At 36.4% G+C, this 15,869-nt stretch overlaps 1 protein-coding gene across 7 annotated transcripts in view; it reads left to right on the top strand.

The window, feature by feature from the left end:
* Positions 1-15,869, top strand: part of PEX1 (peroxisomal biogenesis factor 1) — a 66,232-nt gene that overhangs the window by 16,615 nt on the left and 33,748 nt on the right. For 6 of the 7 annotated variants that reach the window (XR_007150510.1, XM_047850927.1, XM_047850925.1 and 3 more), the window contains exons 10-15: positions 649-781; positions 6,416-6,512; positions 8,198-8,374; positions 9,789-9,943; positions 14,894-15,083; positions 15,287-15,453. Coding sequence is in view for 6 of the 7 variants with exons in the window: in XM_047850927.1 (XP_047706883.1) it covers positions 649-781; positions 6,416-6,512; positions 8,198-8,374; positions 9,789-9,943; positions 14,894-15,083; positions 15,287-15,453 (919 nt within the window). In the remaining variant the exon portion in view is untranslated. The remainder of the gene's footprint in view (positions 1-648; positions 782-6,415; positions 6,513-8,197; positions 8,375-9,788; positions 9,944-14,893; positions 15,084-15,286; positions 15,454-15,869) is intronic. The other variant, XM_047850931.1, reaches the window with a different exon arrangement.

Genomic DNA, 15,869 nt, shown 5'->3' with positions numbered 1-15,869 from the left:
TAACTTATCTCTTAGGAAATATTAGACTCTCGTATAAACATTATATCTCAGAATTCCTCACAGAAACCTTTAGTGGCTATAGTAGCAGTGATTTGATTTCCTGTAATAGTATAATCCGTAAATGTTTTAATAAAAGGACTAAACCATAAAGTAACAATGTTTATAGCATAACGCTCATGTAGAAAGTAAAATCTCTTCAGCTCAGATTCTGATTTTCAGAATTTATATTATCAGAAATAAAGTGGTAGAGTCAGGAAGTAGGTTGAAGTTCATGCTTGTATAATCTACAAATTGAAACCAGATTTCAAAGCTTAATTTAAGAGGAAATAAGTCTTCAATTCTTTTAACACTTCAGATGCTCTCATTTATGATTTGTTTTTTGTGTCTGTTAAGACAAATTCCTTGAGATGTCCTGTTAAGACAAAACTTTTAGTTACTGTACATGTTTGAAAGTAATAAAACTAATTTTAAAAGTTGTGACTCAGATTTGGCATTAATTCAATACGCTGTCAACTAAGGGAAACTTTCTAACATTTTACTCTTTTAAAAATCATTAATTAGCCTGGAAAGGAAAGTTTCAGAATTTTTTACAGCTGGATTTTATCCTGCTTCAGCGTTTTATCATGCAATAATGTATATATTTTGCAGAGGAGTGAATTCTTTAGGTGTGTCTTCCATGGAACACATCACTCACAGCCTCCTGGGGCGCCCTTTGTCTCGGCAGCTGATGTCCCTTGTAGCAGGACTTAGGAACGGAGCCCTTTTATTCACAGGAGGAAAGGTACGTAGTTAAAATGTGCCCATTTCACTAATAACTAATTTTATTTTTTTCTTTGAGTTTTGATCATCTGTTATATAGAGTTGTTAATACAAGATATAGGAAGTGGTGATTTAGAAAGTGGTGATGAATAAAATGAATAAGGTGTCATACTCACTGCCTTTTTTATGTATCATTTGATACAATTGTATGATTTTTCTTTTTTAGGGTGTTGATAGGGTTGATTTTTTTTCACATGTTGAACCAGCCTTGCATGTATGTAATAAATCTCACTTGGTCGTGGTGTATTTTCTTTGTATACATTGCTGAGTTCTGTTTGCTAAAAATCCTTTTTTTTTTTAATGTTTTAAAAAAAATTTATTTAATCTCCATACCCGACATGGGGCTCAAACTCACAACTGAGATCCAGAGTCTCTTCTGACTGAGCCAGCTAGGCACCCCATTATTTGCTAATATTTCTGTTGAGGATTTTTGCATCTAAATTCATGAGCAACAGCTGTTGTTAATTATCTGACTTTAGCTCAGGTCATGATCTCTCAGTCCCTGGGTTTGAGCCCCGTGTCCAGATCTGTGCTGACAGTTCAGAACCTGGAGCCTGCTTCGAATTCTTTGTCTCCCTTTCTTTCTGCCCCTTCCCCGCTCACACTCTTTCTCTCTCAAAAATATATAAACATTAAAAAAATTGTTTTAATTCATGAGCAATATTAGCCTATAGTTTTCTGGTTTTGTACCACTTTTGTGTGGTGTTGCTATTAGGGTAATACTGGCCTCATAAAATGAGTTGAGAAGTGTTCTTTCCTGTTCTGTTTTCTAGAAGAGAGCATATACAGTTGGTATTCATTCTTCCTTAAATGTTTAGTAAAATCTCCAGTGAAACCATCTGGGTGTTGAGATTTTTGTCACCTTTGACTTTTTTTTTTTTTTTAATGTTTATTTATTTTTGAGAGTGTGAGCGGAGGAGGGGCAGAAAGAGAGGGAGACACAGAATCCAAAGCAGGCTCCAGTCTCCAGGCTGTCAGCACAGAGCCCAGTGTGAGGCCCTGACTCATAAACCATGAGATCATGACATGAGACATGTCGGACACTTAACCGACTGAGCCACAGAGGCGCCCCGATCTTTAACTTTAAAAAAAAATTTTTTTATGTTTATTCATTTTTGAAAGACAGAGAGACACAGAGCACAAGCACGGGTGGGGCGGAGAGAGAGGGAGACACAGAATCTGAAGCAGGCTCCAGACTCCAAGCTGTCAGCACAGAGCCTGATGTGGGGCCCGAACTCATGAACTGCGAGATCATGACCTGAGCCGAAGTCAGACACTCAACTGACTGAGCCACCCAGCTGCCCCAGGACCTTTAACTTCTTAATTATAAATTAAATTTCCTTAATTGTCTTATTTCACCATGGCAGACATTTGGTAGTTTGTAATTTTCAAGAAATTGGTCCATTTCTTCTAAGTTGTCAAATTTATGAGCATAAAGTTGTTTGTAGTATTCCTTTCATTATCCTTTGAATGGCTGTGGAATCTACTATGGTGTTCCATTTCCTGATTTTGATGTTTTGTGTCTTTTCTCTTTTTAATCTTCATCAGTTTTGCTAGAGTTTCCCTGCCCTTTTTTTTTTAATTTTTTTTTTTTTAACGCTTATTTATTTTTGAGACAGAGAGAGACAGAGCATGAATGGGGGAGGGTCAGAGAGAGGGAGACACAGAATCCAAAACAGGCTCCAGGCTCTGAGCTGTCAGCACAGAGCCCGACGCGGGGCTCGAACTCACGGGCCGCGAGATCATGACCTGAGCCGAAGTCGGCCGGCCGCTTAACCAACTGAGCCACCCAGGCGCCCCTCCCTGCCCTTTTAAAGGGCTTACAGTTTTATTCTTTACCAGTGCAAAATTGTTTTCAGAGGTACAGTGTGGTCTCTGTGAATCTTTGTTCTTTTATTCAATTCAAAATTTTAAGACTTTTTCATTTCCATTCACTTTTAACTTTAGTAAAATAACTCTTTTTCCTGTTACTAGTTCAGTTGCTTTCTTCTGATTCTTACTTAAAATGTAACAACTACTCCAAGGGTGCCTGGCTGGCTCATCAGTAGAACATGTGACTCCTGATCTTGGGGTTGTGAGTTCAAGCCCCACACTGGGTGTAGAGATTACTTAAAAATAAAATTTTAAAAAATACATATTTTTATATACATATCTATATGCAGTAAAAAATATATATGTGTGTGTGCATGTGTATGTTTGTGTGTGTATATGTACACTTACATGTATATATACATAGTTATGTGCAACTACACCAATAACCCTAGTATTCCCTTTAGGAAACCAGAAAAAAAGAGCAAATTAAGTCCAGTGTAAGGAGAAGAAAATAAATAAGAATTAGAGCATAAATCAGTGAATTAAAGACAGGAAATCAACAGAGAAAAATCAGTGAAACCAAAGCTGCTTCTTTGAAAAGATCAATAAAATTGATAAGCCTTTAGCCAGTCTAAGAAAAAAAAAGAAGACACAAATTACTAATACCAGAAATGAAAGAGGGAACATCACTACAGATCCCATAAACATTAAAAGGATAATAAAGTCGTAATAGTAATAGACAACTCTATGCCCACAAATTTGATAACCATCTTCGATGAATGGACCAATTCTTTGAAAGACACAAGTTCCCAAAACTTGCACAATAAGTGTACAATATAAAAAGGCCTATAAGGAAGATATTATACCAGTTTTCTACAATCTCTTTCAGAGGATAGAAGCAGAAGGAATGCTTCCTAAGTCATCCTGTGAGTCCAGCATTACCTTAATACCAAAACCAGACAAAGACGTTAAAAGAAAACTGCAGACTGATAACCTCTCACGAACATAGATACAAAAATCCTCAACAAAATATTAGCAAATCAAATCAACCAATGTGTATAAAGAATTGTATACCATGATCAAGTGGAGATTTATCCCAGGTATGCAAGCTGGTGAAATACAGGAACTATTCTATGTGGTTTCTAGGTTTCTGTGTCACATTTCAAAATGCATCATCATTTTATATTTATTTTGAAAAAGCAATGTCGTATTGACTCAGAAATCAGACTTCTCCATCTCACCTAGGGGTATCATGGGTAATATGAAGAACAAGCAGAAGACCTGGATTTGAGTCCCACCTCTGTCATGTACTTTCTGACTATGACCACAGGCAGTTTTGTGGTTTCTTAATCTGCCTTCTTAGGATAAACCTCACTTAAGGGAAATAATATATGGAAAAACACTTTGTAAACTCAGAAGTGCTATACAAGTGTGATTTACTTTGTGAGGAGAAAGCCCTCAAACTAAGCAAAGTATGATAGGTGGGACCTGTACCCCAGCACCCTTAATTTCTTTATTTTTTGGAGCCCGTTGACTTTAAATGTAAATACAATTCTGTAAGGTGTAAGTGTGGTAGTATTTGTTGAGTGGCTGCTAAATTTCAGATTTTGTATAACAAGCTTGGCTGTTTTTCCAGTCCACGGTGCTGAAAAACAAAATGTTAGAACTGGTGCAGGGCTGTTAAAGCTAGACAAAACAGCAAGGGTAGGAAATAATACTAGATCGAGGGAAAAAACCTATATTAAAAGAACTGTAAAAACCTGCCAACATTCAGCTTTTCTAGGGGGCACTATAGCAACGGTCAGCAAAAAATTTTTTTTAAATGTTTGTTTATTTTTGAGAGACAGAGAGAGACAGAGTGTGAGCGGGGGAGGGGCAGAGAGAGAGAGAAAGACACAGAATCTGAAGAGGCTCCAGGCCCCAAGCCGTCAGCACAGAGCCCTATGTGGGGCTCGAACTCACAAGCGGTGAGATCATGACCTGAGCTGAAGTCAGACGCTCAACCGACTGAGCCACCCAGGGGCCCCAGTCAGCAAAATTTTAAATATGTGTGTGTACCTTTTGATACAGTAATTCTGCTTCTAGAAATTTATTCTAAAGGTGTAATCTGACAAATAAGTTAACACATATATGGATATTTATTTTAGCTTTATTTATAATAGTTAAAAATTAGAAACAACATTAGTATACATTAGGAAGGGGCTTATTAAACGTGTTATGTGCAGTATGTCCCACAGTGGTGGTGTGAGGGGAGCCGAAGCAGCTCCATAATTGTGGATAAAGAGGACAGTGATTTATCATGAACCCACATAAATACTGTAATCCCATCTTTACAAATTTACTTAAATGTGTATGAGGTGTCTGGAAGGGTGATACCTCAGAACAATGGACTGTGGTTACTTCTGTGAGGTGGTAAGATTACAGAAAATTTTTTACGTTTCTCTTATACTAAGTGTTTACAGTTCCTTACTATGCTTCACATGTTAATTTATAAACCAGGAAAAAAATAAAGCTTTTACTTGAAAAGAAGAAGTACACATTGGATCAAACTCTATATAGTCTAGAGTCACTTAATAAAAAAGTAGATAGTTCTGCCCACTTTCTCTGAGGGCTACATAGTACACTAAGGTCACAGTAATACTGTATATCACCAAGAAACTGTAAATTAAAATTGCAGTTAATTTAAGATAACAAGGAAGTGGGTAATAATTTTTTTTTCACTGAAAACAGTTGAAATTAAATGGGATTAGGTTTCATTTCTCTAGAAAGATTATTTAATGTTTACATTATTCCCTTCTAGTAACAAATAATGAAGCATTGACTGTTTTTAAAGGTAAAATATTTAAATATCAGTGATTTAAAAAATTGTAAAAACAAATGTTTATTTTCTGTCTGTGCGGTGTAATGAACATAGGACTCATCCAGCTTTTAACAGGTTAAAAGAAAAGACACATTTTGGTGATATCTGCATATCTTCCCCAGCAACTAGACCTGGTGTATTTTTTTTTTAACTTTCTCAAAGCAATTGATTATTTTTAGTATTAGTACCAATTAAGGTTGAAGTTGGGGTGGGAAACGTACCTTTTTGGGGGGTTTATATTCCTGAGATTGGGTTGTCATCTGTTAACCTTGCCTGTGTTTATATACCACCTGAGTCATTCTATTAGAGCTGGGAAGCTAGAGCCTTCTGGGTTTTTTTTACAAAATGGTATCTATTTTTTCTTTGCTAGACTTGAATACATGTTTAGGAAATCATTCTTTCCCACTTAATCCTGGAGTGCTCTTAAAACTTCCTGAGTCTCTGGGGCGCCTGGGTGGCTCAGTCGGTTAAGCGGCCGACTTCGGCTCAGGTCATGATCTCGTGGTCTGTGAGTTCAAGCCCCGCGTCAGGCTCTGCTGACAGCTCAGAGCCTGGAGCCTGTTTCGGATTCTGTATCTCCCTCTCTCTGACCCTCCCCTGTTCATGCTCTGTCTCTCCCTGTCTCAAAAATAAATAAAATGTTAAAAAAAAAAAGTTTAAAACCTCCTGAGTCTAGAGTTTCAGTCCTTCCTGTTAGTTTACTTTATGCTAAATGTCACGCACCATAATGTGATCCTAGAACTCCAGGGAGGTGGGTTTTCTTTTTTTCTTTTTTTTTTTTTTACCCCCAGCTTTATTGAGTTAGAATTGACATAGAATGTTGTGTAGTGTATACTTGATTGGTGAGGCTGAGTCTTGGTTGCCACAGTAACAGAAGCTATTTCTGTGATTGAATATATTGCTTATGAAGCAATTATTTTCTAGGGCAGTGGAAAATCAACTTTAGCCAAGGCAGTCTGTAAAGAAGCATTTGACGTATTGGATGCCCATGTGGAGATAGTGGACTGTAAAACTTTACGAGGTATGAATATGGTTAACACTCTACATAAATCCCTTTTTTGCTAGAAAGGCAGAAATGTTATTTCATGCTGTTAATCTAGTAAGTACAAATATCTAATCTTCCCTTATCTTTTCTGTTAGTTGTTGAAATTCCTTAGAAAAAAATTTTTTTTCCTTTGGAAAGAGAGCATGAGCTGGGGAGGGGAAGAGGGAGAGAGAAAGAATCTTAAGTAGGCTCCACACCCAGCACAGAGCCTGATGTGGGACTCAGTCTCAGAGATCATGACCTGAGCCAAAATCAAGAATCAGATGCTTAACGAACTGTGCCACCCAGGTGCCCCAATTCCTTAGAAATTTTAAAACTTTAGCTTTCTAATATTTTCAGCAAATTTTTCTAAACTCTCTATACTTGATGGAGACCCCCCCCTCCTTTTATTTTCTTAGCCAAAACTCTTTGTAGACTATATTCTGGAAATGCCAACTTAGACCATTCTGAAAAAGTTTGTATTTAGGATATACTCTAATGGGTGTAAATATTCCTAAATTGCTAGGGAAACTTGGCTGTGGACAGTGAAGAGGAGAATTACAATTTACCACATATATACTTTTGTACTTTTAAAAATCTTTAATGCTTATGTTATCATCTATTTGATCAAAAAACAAGATTGGAAAGATTTTATTTTGAGTAACCTTTTTTTTTTCCCCTTGGCTACCTCTACCTTGTCATCCCAACCAGTCCATGCTCTGTGTGTGTATGTGTGTGTGTGTGTTTTATGTCTACCATATGGTAAGAAACTAGGAAATAGCCTTCAAAAACTGAATAATTCATATGCTGCAAAGGTGGTTTTAGAGATACTGTCCATCTCTCAGAGTCATGCTTGAACTTCATGTAAATTTTTGTTTTATTTTTTATATTTATATTTTTTTAATATTTTTTTTTTTTAAAGTCTGAGATAGTGTATGTGCATGAGTGAGTGTGCTAGTGGGGAAAGGGCAGAGAGAGAGAGAGAGAGAGAGGGAGAGAGAATCTCAAGCAGGCTCCATGCTATCAGCACAGAGCCTGATGTGGGGCTTGATCCCATGAATGATGAGATCATGACCTGAGCTGAAATCAGGAGTCAAATGCTTAACCAAAATAGCCACCCAAGAACCTCCAAAATTTTATTTTTGACCTAAGTCAAAGTAACAGTAAGTAACAGAAATTCTTTACATTGGCTTATGAATGTGTATGTTTTCTATTCTTTGAAAATTAAAACTTGGTAATTCACCAGGAAGTTTGAAGCCAAATGTATGATTCAAATGTAGCAACTCTGGGATCTCTAGATAGCTACATTTGTGTTTGATTTTATTTGAATCTTGATCCCCTAGTCTTTCATTTATGTTTTTCCATATCCTGCTTTTATTTTGCTATTTTTTTAAGATAGTAATTTTTTATACTGTCTAAAATTTTCTGTGGAATGAGTCCAGGTAAAAACATGCATAGTATCATATTCCTTTTTTCAGCTTTATAAAATTCAGCACTTTACTGGGTCCTTTGAGGTTCTATTAATTAAACCACGTTAATGATCAAAGTTTAGTGATTGGTATATTAACAAAATATGGATCAAATTTTCATGGTTAAATCAATATTGAGTGTTTCTAATGCTCTGAAAAGGGCAACCTATACTTACCAGCCCTGAAATAATATTTCATATCTTGCATACTAAGGAAAAAGGCTTGAACACATACAAAAAACCTTGGAGCTGGCTTTCTCAGAGGCAACATGGAGGCAGCCTTCTGTGGTTCTGCTGGACGACCTTGACCTCATTGTTGGCCTGCCTGCTCTCCCAGAACATGAGCATAGCCCTGAGGCTGCGCAGAGCCAGAGGCTTGCACATGGTAATGGTAACACATCCACTTGTGGCCATGGGCCTTTTTCTTTGGTTACAGAAGTTTTAGTCTTAATGTTAAATCTGCTGTCTTCAGAAAACAGATGTATGTTATATTGCTTTTGTGGCCTCTGTATTAGCAAAATTGGTAAATAAGAGCCATGTGAAAATTCTACAACCTTGTGATTAGTCTGTTGGGGCCTTTCATTCTCATATACTTATTAGAAATTGCTTAAGTATACAGATTTACTCTGTTCATTTGAAAAACATTTCTATAATGCTTATGCAGAGTCTCTATTCTTAAAATCTAGGAGAGGAAAGAAAAGGAAACCATTTTAGTACAGAATACTGATAGTAATAATGACAGCTACCATGTGCTGAGTGCCTTTTCTGGGCTAGGGATTGTTTTGTACTCTACAGGTAAATATTCTGCTTTTACAGGTGAGTAAATGGAAATTCAGAGATTAGGTAACTGACCAGGGTGGCATAAGTAGGAGGTGGTAGGCTGTGCTCTGCTGGAAGTGTGCACAGGGCACCGTAGGAACACGCACCCTCAACCGGGACTGGGAAGGGGTGGGTAAGGAGCTATCAGAGAAGGCTTTTGGAGCGAGTTAACAACTGAGATTAATGCAATTTTGATGGAGAAGTATAAATTAGCATTAAGTAGCTTCATGCTAATAAAGCACAGGAAGCGTGATCCACAGGCAAAGATACAGAGGTACAAGAAATCGTGGTATGTTAGGGAATACATGGCTGGAGCTTAGAATTCATGGAGAGCTCAGGTTGGCTGCTGGAGGATTTGGTAGCGTTCGGCTGCCTCAAGGTTCTTGAGATCTGGAATTGATAGAAAATGCAACCACAGTGCCTTGGTTATTGCAAATAGTGTTAACCACACAGTTTGAATCCTGTAGCATCTGCGAAACTTATTAGAGTAGTGTTTAATGGAATGCTGCAGATTTCTAGGTCACGATTCCCACACATTGTTAATGCTTGTTTCAGTTCTGACAAAGAACTGGCGTAGAAAGAGATTGTTTAGAAAGTCATAGGAATGGGAACTGTATTTTGCCCAATCAACAGAACACAATATTGGAAATTTATCTTCCTTCTATATTTCAGAGACTCCTGTTTGTTTACTTTCTGAGATCCAGAAGTAAGGAACCTCCTAGGCATTGTTTTGAGCTTATAAATCGAGTTTATAGTACCTGCTAGGCCTCCGTTAGATTGGTTAGAGTGTGGCAGATATTAGGTCCTCAATAGATAAATCAATGAATGAGTGGCAGATGTAATACTTAAAAGGTATGAAGGATCCATACTCTTTGTACTCCACCTTAAAGCTCGACTTTAGGTTATCATTATTTTTAGTGATTTTATAATTTTTAAATGTCATGTTTATATTTACTAAGCTTCTAAACTATATTGCTTAATTCTAGCTTTGAATGATGCAATGAAAGAGTTTATTTCCATGGGAAGTTTGGTAGCACTGGTTGCCACAAGCCAGTCTCAACATTCACTGCAACCTCTGCTCGTCTCGGCTCAAGGAATTCACATATTTCAGTGTGTGCAACATATTCAGCCTCCTGATCAGGTAACATACGACTTGTGAGAATTGCTGAAATATATCCCTCTTTATATAAACCTTTTTTCAGTTTTATTAATGATTTATGTCTTTAAACTTATGGTTAAGGATATTTAAAAGGTGACATTTGGGGGGAGGGCTCAAAAAAAAGGTGACATTTGGTGCATGTTGTGCTTAGATGCACAGTTTCCATTTATAACCATCTGAAATGTTACGATGTACTTTCCAAGGCTTTTTTGAAAGCATTTCTTCTTAAAGTTTTCTTATTCCATTTAAAAGGAAACAAAAACCCTAAAAATTCTGAACTGCTTCATTTCCCATTGGTGAAATCTGTAAATACATCGTGGAAATTAGAATTTTTTCAGTTTATTCAGATATAATTGACAAATAAGTTTGTATATATTTTAAGTGTACAATATGATTTATACATTGTGAAATAATTTACCACAATCAAGTTAATTGAACGTATCCATCACCTTACATAATTACCTTTTTTTCTTTTTAATAAGAAAGAGCATTTAGTAAGAAATGTGTATCAGTTTGTATATGTGTGTGTGTATATATGTGTGTGTGTATATATGTACATTATATATATATAATATATGTATATAATATATATACATATATTACATAAATGCGTTATATATAATGTATATATATAATATATGCACATTATATATATACATTATATATATATACAATGTGTATATATAATATATATGCACATTATATATACACATATATATATATTTATATATATATAAAATTCCCCCCCCCCGCCATCATGATAAGTCTACTCTTTAATCCCCTTCACCTATTTTACCCATGCTCCCACCCACCTCCCTTCTGTAAACCATCAGTTTGTTCTCTGCAGTTAAGAGTTTCCTGATTTGTCCCTTTTTTTTTCCTTTTCCTTTGCTCACTTGCTTTGTTTCTTAAATTCTGTGTATGAGTAAAGTCATATTTATCTTTCTCTGACTTATTTCACTTAACATTATACTATGGTTCTAGGCATGTCATTGCAAATAATAAGATCTCATTCTTTCTTATGACTGGATACTCCATTGTATGTATATACCACACCTTATCTATTCATCTGTCAGTGGACACTTGGGCTACTTTCATAGTTTGGCTTTTGTAAATAATGCTACAATGAACATAGGGGTGTATGTATCCCTTTGAATTAGTGTTTTTGTATTTTTTTGGTAAATACCCAGTAGTGTGATCACTGGATTGTAGGGTAGTTCTATTTTTAATTTTTTGGGGAACCTCCATGCTTTCCACAATGGCTGCACCAGTTTGCATTCCCACCAAAAGTGCAAGAGGGTTCCACTTTCTCCACATCCTCGCCAACATTTGTTGTTTCTTGAGTTTTTTATTTTAGCCATTCTGGCGAGTGTCAGGTGATAGCTCACTGTAGTTGTGATTTGCATTTCCCTGATGATGAGTGATGTTGAGCATCTTTTCATGTGTCTGTTGGCTATCTGGATGTCTTCTTTGGAAAAATGTCTGTTTATGTCTTCTACCCATTCTTAATTGGATTATTTGGTTTTTGGGTATTGAGTTTTATCAGTTCTTTATGTATTTTGGATACTAAGCCTTTATCAAATGTGTCATTTGAAAATATCTTCTATTCAGTAGGCTGCCTTTTAGTTTTGTTGATTGTTTCCTTCAATGTGCAGCAGCTTTTTATTTTGATGTAATCCCAGTAGTTCATTTTTGCCTCTATTTCCCTTGCCTCAGGAGTTACATGTAGAAAAATGTTGCATTGGCTGATGTCAGAGAAATTACTGCCTGTGCCCTCTTTAAGGATTTTTTTTTCTTTAAGGATTTTTATGGTTTCTGGTCTCACATTTAGGTCTTTAATCCATTTTGAGTCTATTTTTGTAGATGGTGAAAGAAAGTGGTCCAGTTTCATTCTTTTGCATGTGGCTGTCCAGTTTTCCCAACACCATTTGTTGAAGAGACTGTCTTTTTCCCATTGTATATTTATTAATTGACCATATAATTGTGGTTTATTTCTGCACTTTCTGTTCTGTTCCATTGATCTGTGTGTCTATTTTTATGCCAGTACCATACTGTTTTAATTACTACCACTTTGTAATATAACTTGAAATCTGGAATTGTGACACCTGCAGTTTTGTTTTTCTTTTTCAAGATTGCTTTGGCTATTTGGGGTCTTTTCTGGTTCCATATAAATTTTAGGATTGTTCTAGTTCTGTGAAAAATGCTGGTATTATTTTGATTTAGGGATTTCATTAAATATGTAGATTGCTTTGGGTAGTATAGACATTTTAACAATATCTGTTATTCTAACCTGTGAGTGTGAAATGTTTTCCCATTTCTTTGCGTTGTCATGAATTTCTTTCATTAGTATTTTATGGTTTTCAGGGTACAGATCTTTCACCTCTTTGGTTAGGTTTATTACTAGATATCTTACTATTTTTGGTGTGGTTGTAAATAGGATTGTTTTCTTAATTTAACTTTCTGCTGTTTCATTATTAGTGTATAAGAATGCAACAGATTTCTATACATTGATTTTGTATCCTGCAACTTTACTGAATTCATTTCTTAGTTCTAATATTTTTTTGATGGGGTCTTTCTACATATGGTATCATATCATCTGTATATGGTGAAAGTTTTATTTCATCTTTACCAAATTGGATATCTTTTATTTCTTTTAGTTGTCTGATTGCTGTGGCTAGGATTTCAGTATCATGTTGAATAAAAGTGGTGAGGGTAGACATGCTTGTATTATTCCTGACCTTAAGGGAAAAGCTTTCAGTTTTTCACCATTGAGTATGATGTTTACTATGGGATTTTCATATAAGGGCTTTATTATGTTGAAGTATGTTCCCTCTAGACCTACTTTGCAGAAGATTTTTATCATGAATGGCTGTTGCACTTTGTCAAATGCTTTTTCTGCATCTATTGAAATGATCCTATGGTTTTTATCCTCTTTTATCCAAATGTTTTTTTAAAATTTGATTAAACATTGTTTCTTTACCAGCACCCTGATACCCTTTTTTTTTTTTTAAGTTTATTTATTTATTTTGAGAGAGAGAGACCACGCAAACGGGGAGGGGCAGAGAGAGAGAGAGAGGGAGACGGAGAATCTCAGAGTCTCTGCACTGTGAGCGCAGAGCTGGATGCGGGGCTCAAACTTAGGAACTCTGAGGTCATGACCTGAACTGAGATCAAGAGTCAGATGCTTAACTGAGCCACCCAGGTGCCTCCTGATATTCCTTACCCACTATGATTTTAGCACTCATTTCTAATGTGTGGGTTTTTCCCTCACACCACCAAGCAATTCTCAGACACCAGATAGGTGTGCTACAATTCAACTCAATTCTGACACTATCTAGTCAAGATACCATCAGATTCCACAGGTTAAGTAAGAGCTGAGTCCTCTAAGACTGCTCTCCACTTCCAATGCCAGTTGGAAGTCTAGCTTGTTACCTTTGCTTCTGACCAGCTGGCTATAAATCAGAGATTCCCACGACCCACTCCTTGGCTTTGATTGATTTGCTAGAGTAGCTCATAGAACTCAGGAAACTAGTTTACTCAGTAGATTACTGGTTTATTACAGAGGCTATTAAAGGATACAAATCAATAGCCAGATGAAGAGATGCATAGGGTGAGGTTCTATTCTCACAAAGTTGCTTCTCTCCTTGTGAAGTTTAGGGCCTGGCATGGTGGCTTAGGTTTTTGTGGAGGTTTCATTACATAGGCACAATTGATTAAATCTTTGGCCGTTTGCAGTTAATTCAACCTCCAGTCCTGGAGGTTTCCCCTTCCTGGAACCAAAAGGTGGGACTGCAAGTTTCAACCCTCTATTTATGGTTGATTCCCTGGCCACCAGCCCCCCATCCTTAGGTGCTTTCTGAAAATCACCTCATTAACATAAACTCTGTTGTGTTGTGAATATCAAGACACTTTTATCACTCTTATCACTTAGGAAATTCTAAGGGTTTTAGGATATCTGTGCTAGAAACAGGACAAAGACCAAATATATGTTTCTTATTATGAATCACAATATCACAAGCACATATGGTCCATCGTCCCCTTTGGAGACTTCTGTTCATGATAGTTTTAGAGGCAGGGAGCTCAAAGAAGAATGTTCTAGGACTGACAAACACATTTTAACCTCCTCTTTAAATTTTTTTTTAAATGTTTGTTTATTTTAGAGAGAGAGAGTACGAGCAGCAGGGGGCGGGGGGGGGGGGGGGGGAGAAACAGAATCGGAAGCAGGATCCAGTCTCTGAGCTGTCAGCACAGAGCCCGACGTGGGGCTTAAACCCATGAACCTTGAGATCATGACCTGAGCCGAAGTCGGACGCTTATCCAACTGAGCCACCCAGGCGCCCCTTAACCTCCCCCTTTAAAATTTTTATCCTAAATATTCAGGCCCTGTGCTAATTAACTGTTATTGAAAAAAGAAAGTGTTATACCTATTATTAAGCATAACACAATGGTAGTGGGATTGGTCATTGAATATCATTTTAGAAGTGAGTTTTATAGGAACAACAACAAAAGCCACTCTTGAACCAAATGTTACTAAAAAGGCTTCTTACTGGAGAAAGAAATAGCAATCGTTTATCAATGTGATTTTTTTTTTTTGCAACTTTATTGAGGTATATTTGAAGACAACCAACTCAGTATTTAAAGTGTACAATTTGATCAGTTTTAACATGTATATACATTATATATTGTATATACACCACTTAATATGTATAGACCATAAAACCATCACCACAGTTAAGGTAGCAAACATTGCCATCACTCTCAAAAGTTTCCTGGTGCCCCTTTGCAATTCCCGCCCCCCCCCCCCCAATCTGCAGACAACCACTAGTCTGCTTTCTGTCACCGTAGATTATTCAACCTGATTTTTTCAAAATATATGTACTAAAATTTACATTTGAGTAAAATTAGAAATCAAATTTTGTGTTTTTTCTTTAGGAGCAAAGATGTGAAATGCTACATAATGTAATAAAAAATAAACTGGGCTCTGATGTAAACAAGTTCACTAATCTTGACCTGCATTGTATAGCTAAACGAACTGAAGGGTTTGTGGCTAGAGATTTTACAATGCTTGTGGATCGAGCCATACATTTTCATCTCTCTCACCAGAGCATATCCACCAGAGAAGGTATGTGTTCTTATTCAAACCAAAATCTGAAATTGTTCCGTTGCAGAGGAATGTTAACATCCATTAATGTAAGTATTAAATATATTCTATTTTAGTATATAAGCAGTTTAGTAGAAAATCGACATCTCCATCTAAGATGATAGCATATTTTGAAGATTGATACACAGATGTGACTACCAAAAGTTGTGTTTATTTTTAAACAGAATTAGTTTTGACAACATTGGACTTCCAAAAGGCTCTCCAAGGATTTCTTCCTGCATCTCTGCGAAATGTCAACTTGCATAAACCTAGGGACCTGGGCTGGGATAAAATTGGTGGATTACATGAAGTTCGGCAGATACTCATGGATACTATCCAGTTACCAGCCAAGGTAACTTTAAAAAAAAAAGAAAAAAGAAAAAAAAAATCAAGTATCCCAGAAGAATTACTGAATGGCTTTATGTGTTGACTTGCCTACTCTCAGTTTGATTAAAGAAAACTTTATTGAGTTATCAAATAAATGCCAGCACTATTTTTGGCACTCTAATGGATTTTTTAAAGTATTTGATAAAGTCCTTGTCTGTAAGAAACTTAGAAAGCTGGGATGATATTTACAATAAATATATTTTGATGTGAATTTCACAATTCTTGTGTTTTGCTTGAATCATTCAGATTGTACTAAAGCAAGATGAACTGTCAGCTGGGATTTGAACAAAAATGGGTAGAAATAAGCTGAAAGAGTCATCTAGGTCCACAGAACTGATGGAGTAAGCCAGATTTCCAGACTCTGGGTGTCAGTCCTGGAAA

The sequence above is a fragment of the Prionailurus viverrinus genome, chromosome A2, assembly GCF_022837055.1.
Source record: "Prionailurus viverrinus isolate Anna chromosome A2, UM_Priviv_1.0, whole genome shotgun sequence".
Lineage (NCBI taxonomy): Eukaryota > Metazoa > Chordata > Mammalia > Carnivora > Felidae > Prionailurus > Prionailurus viverrinus.
This window is presented reverse-complemented; position numbering and strand designations above follow the sequence as displayed.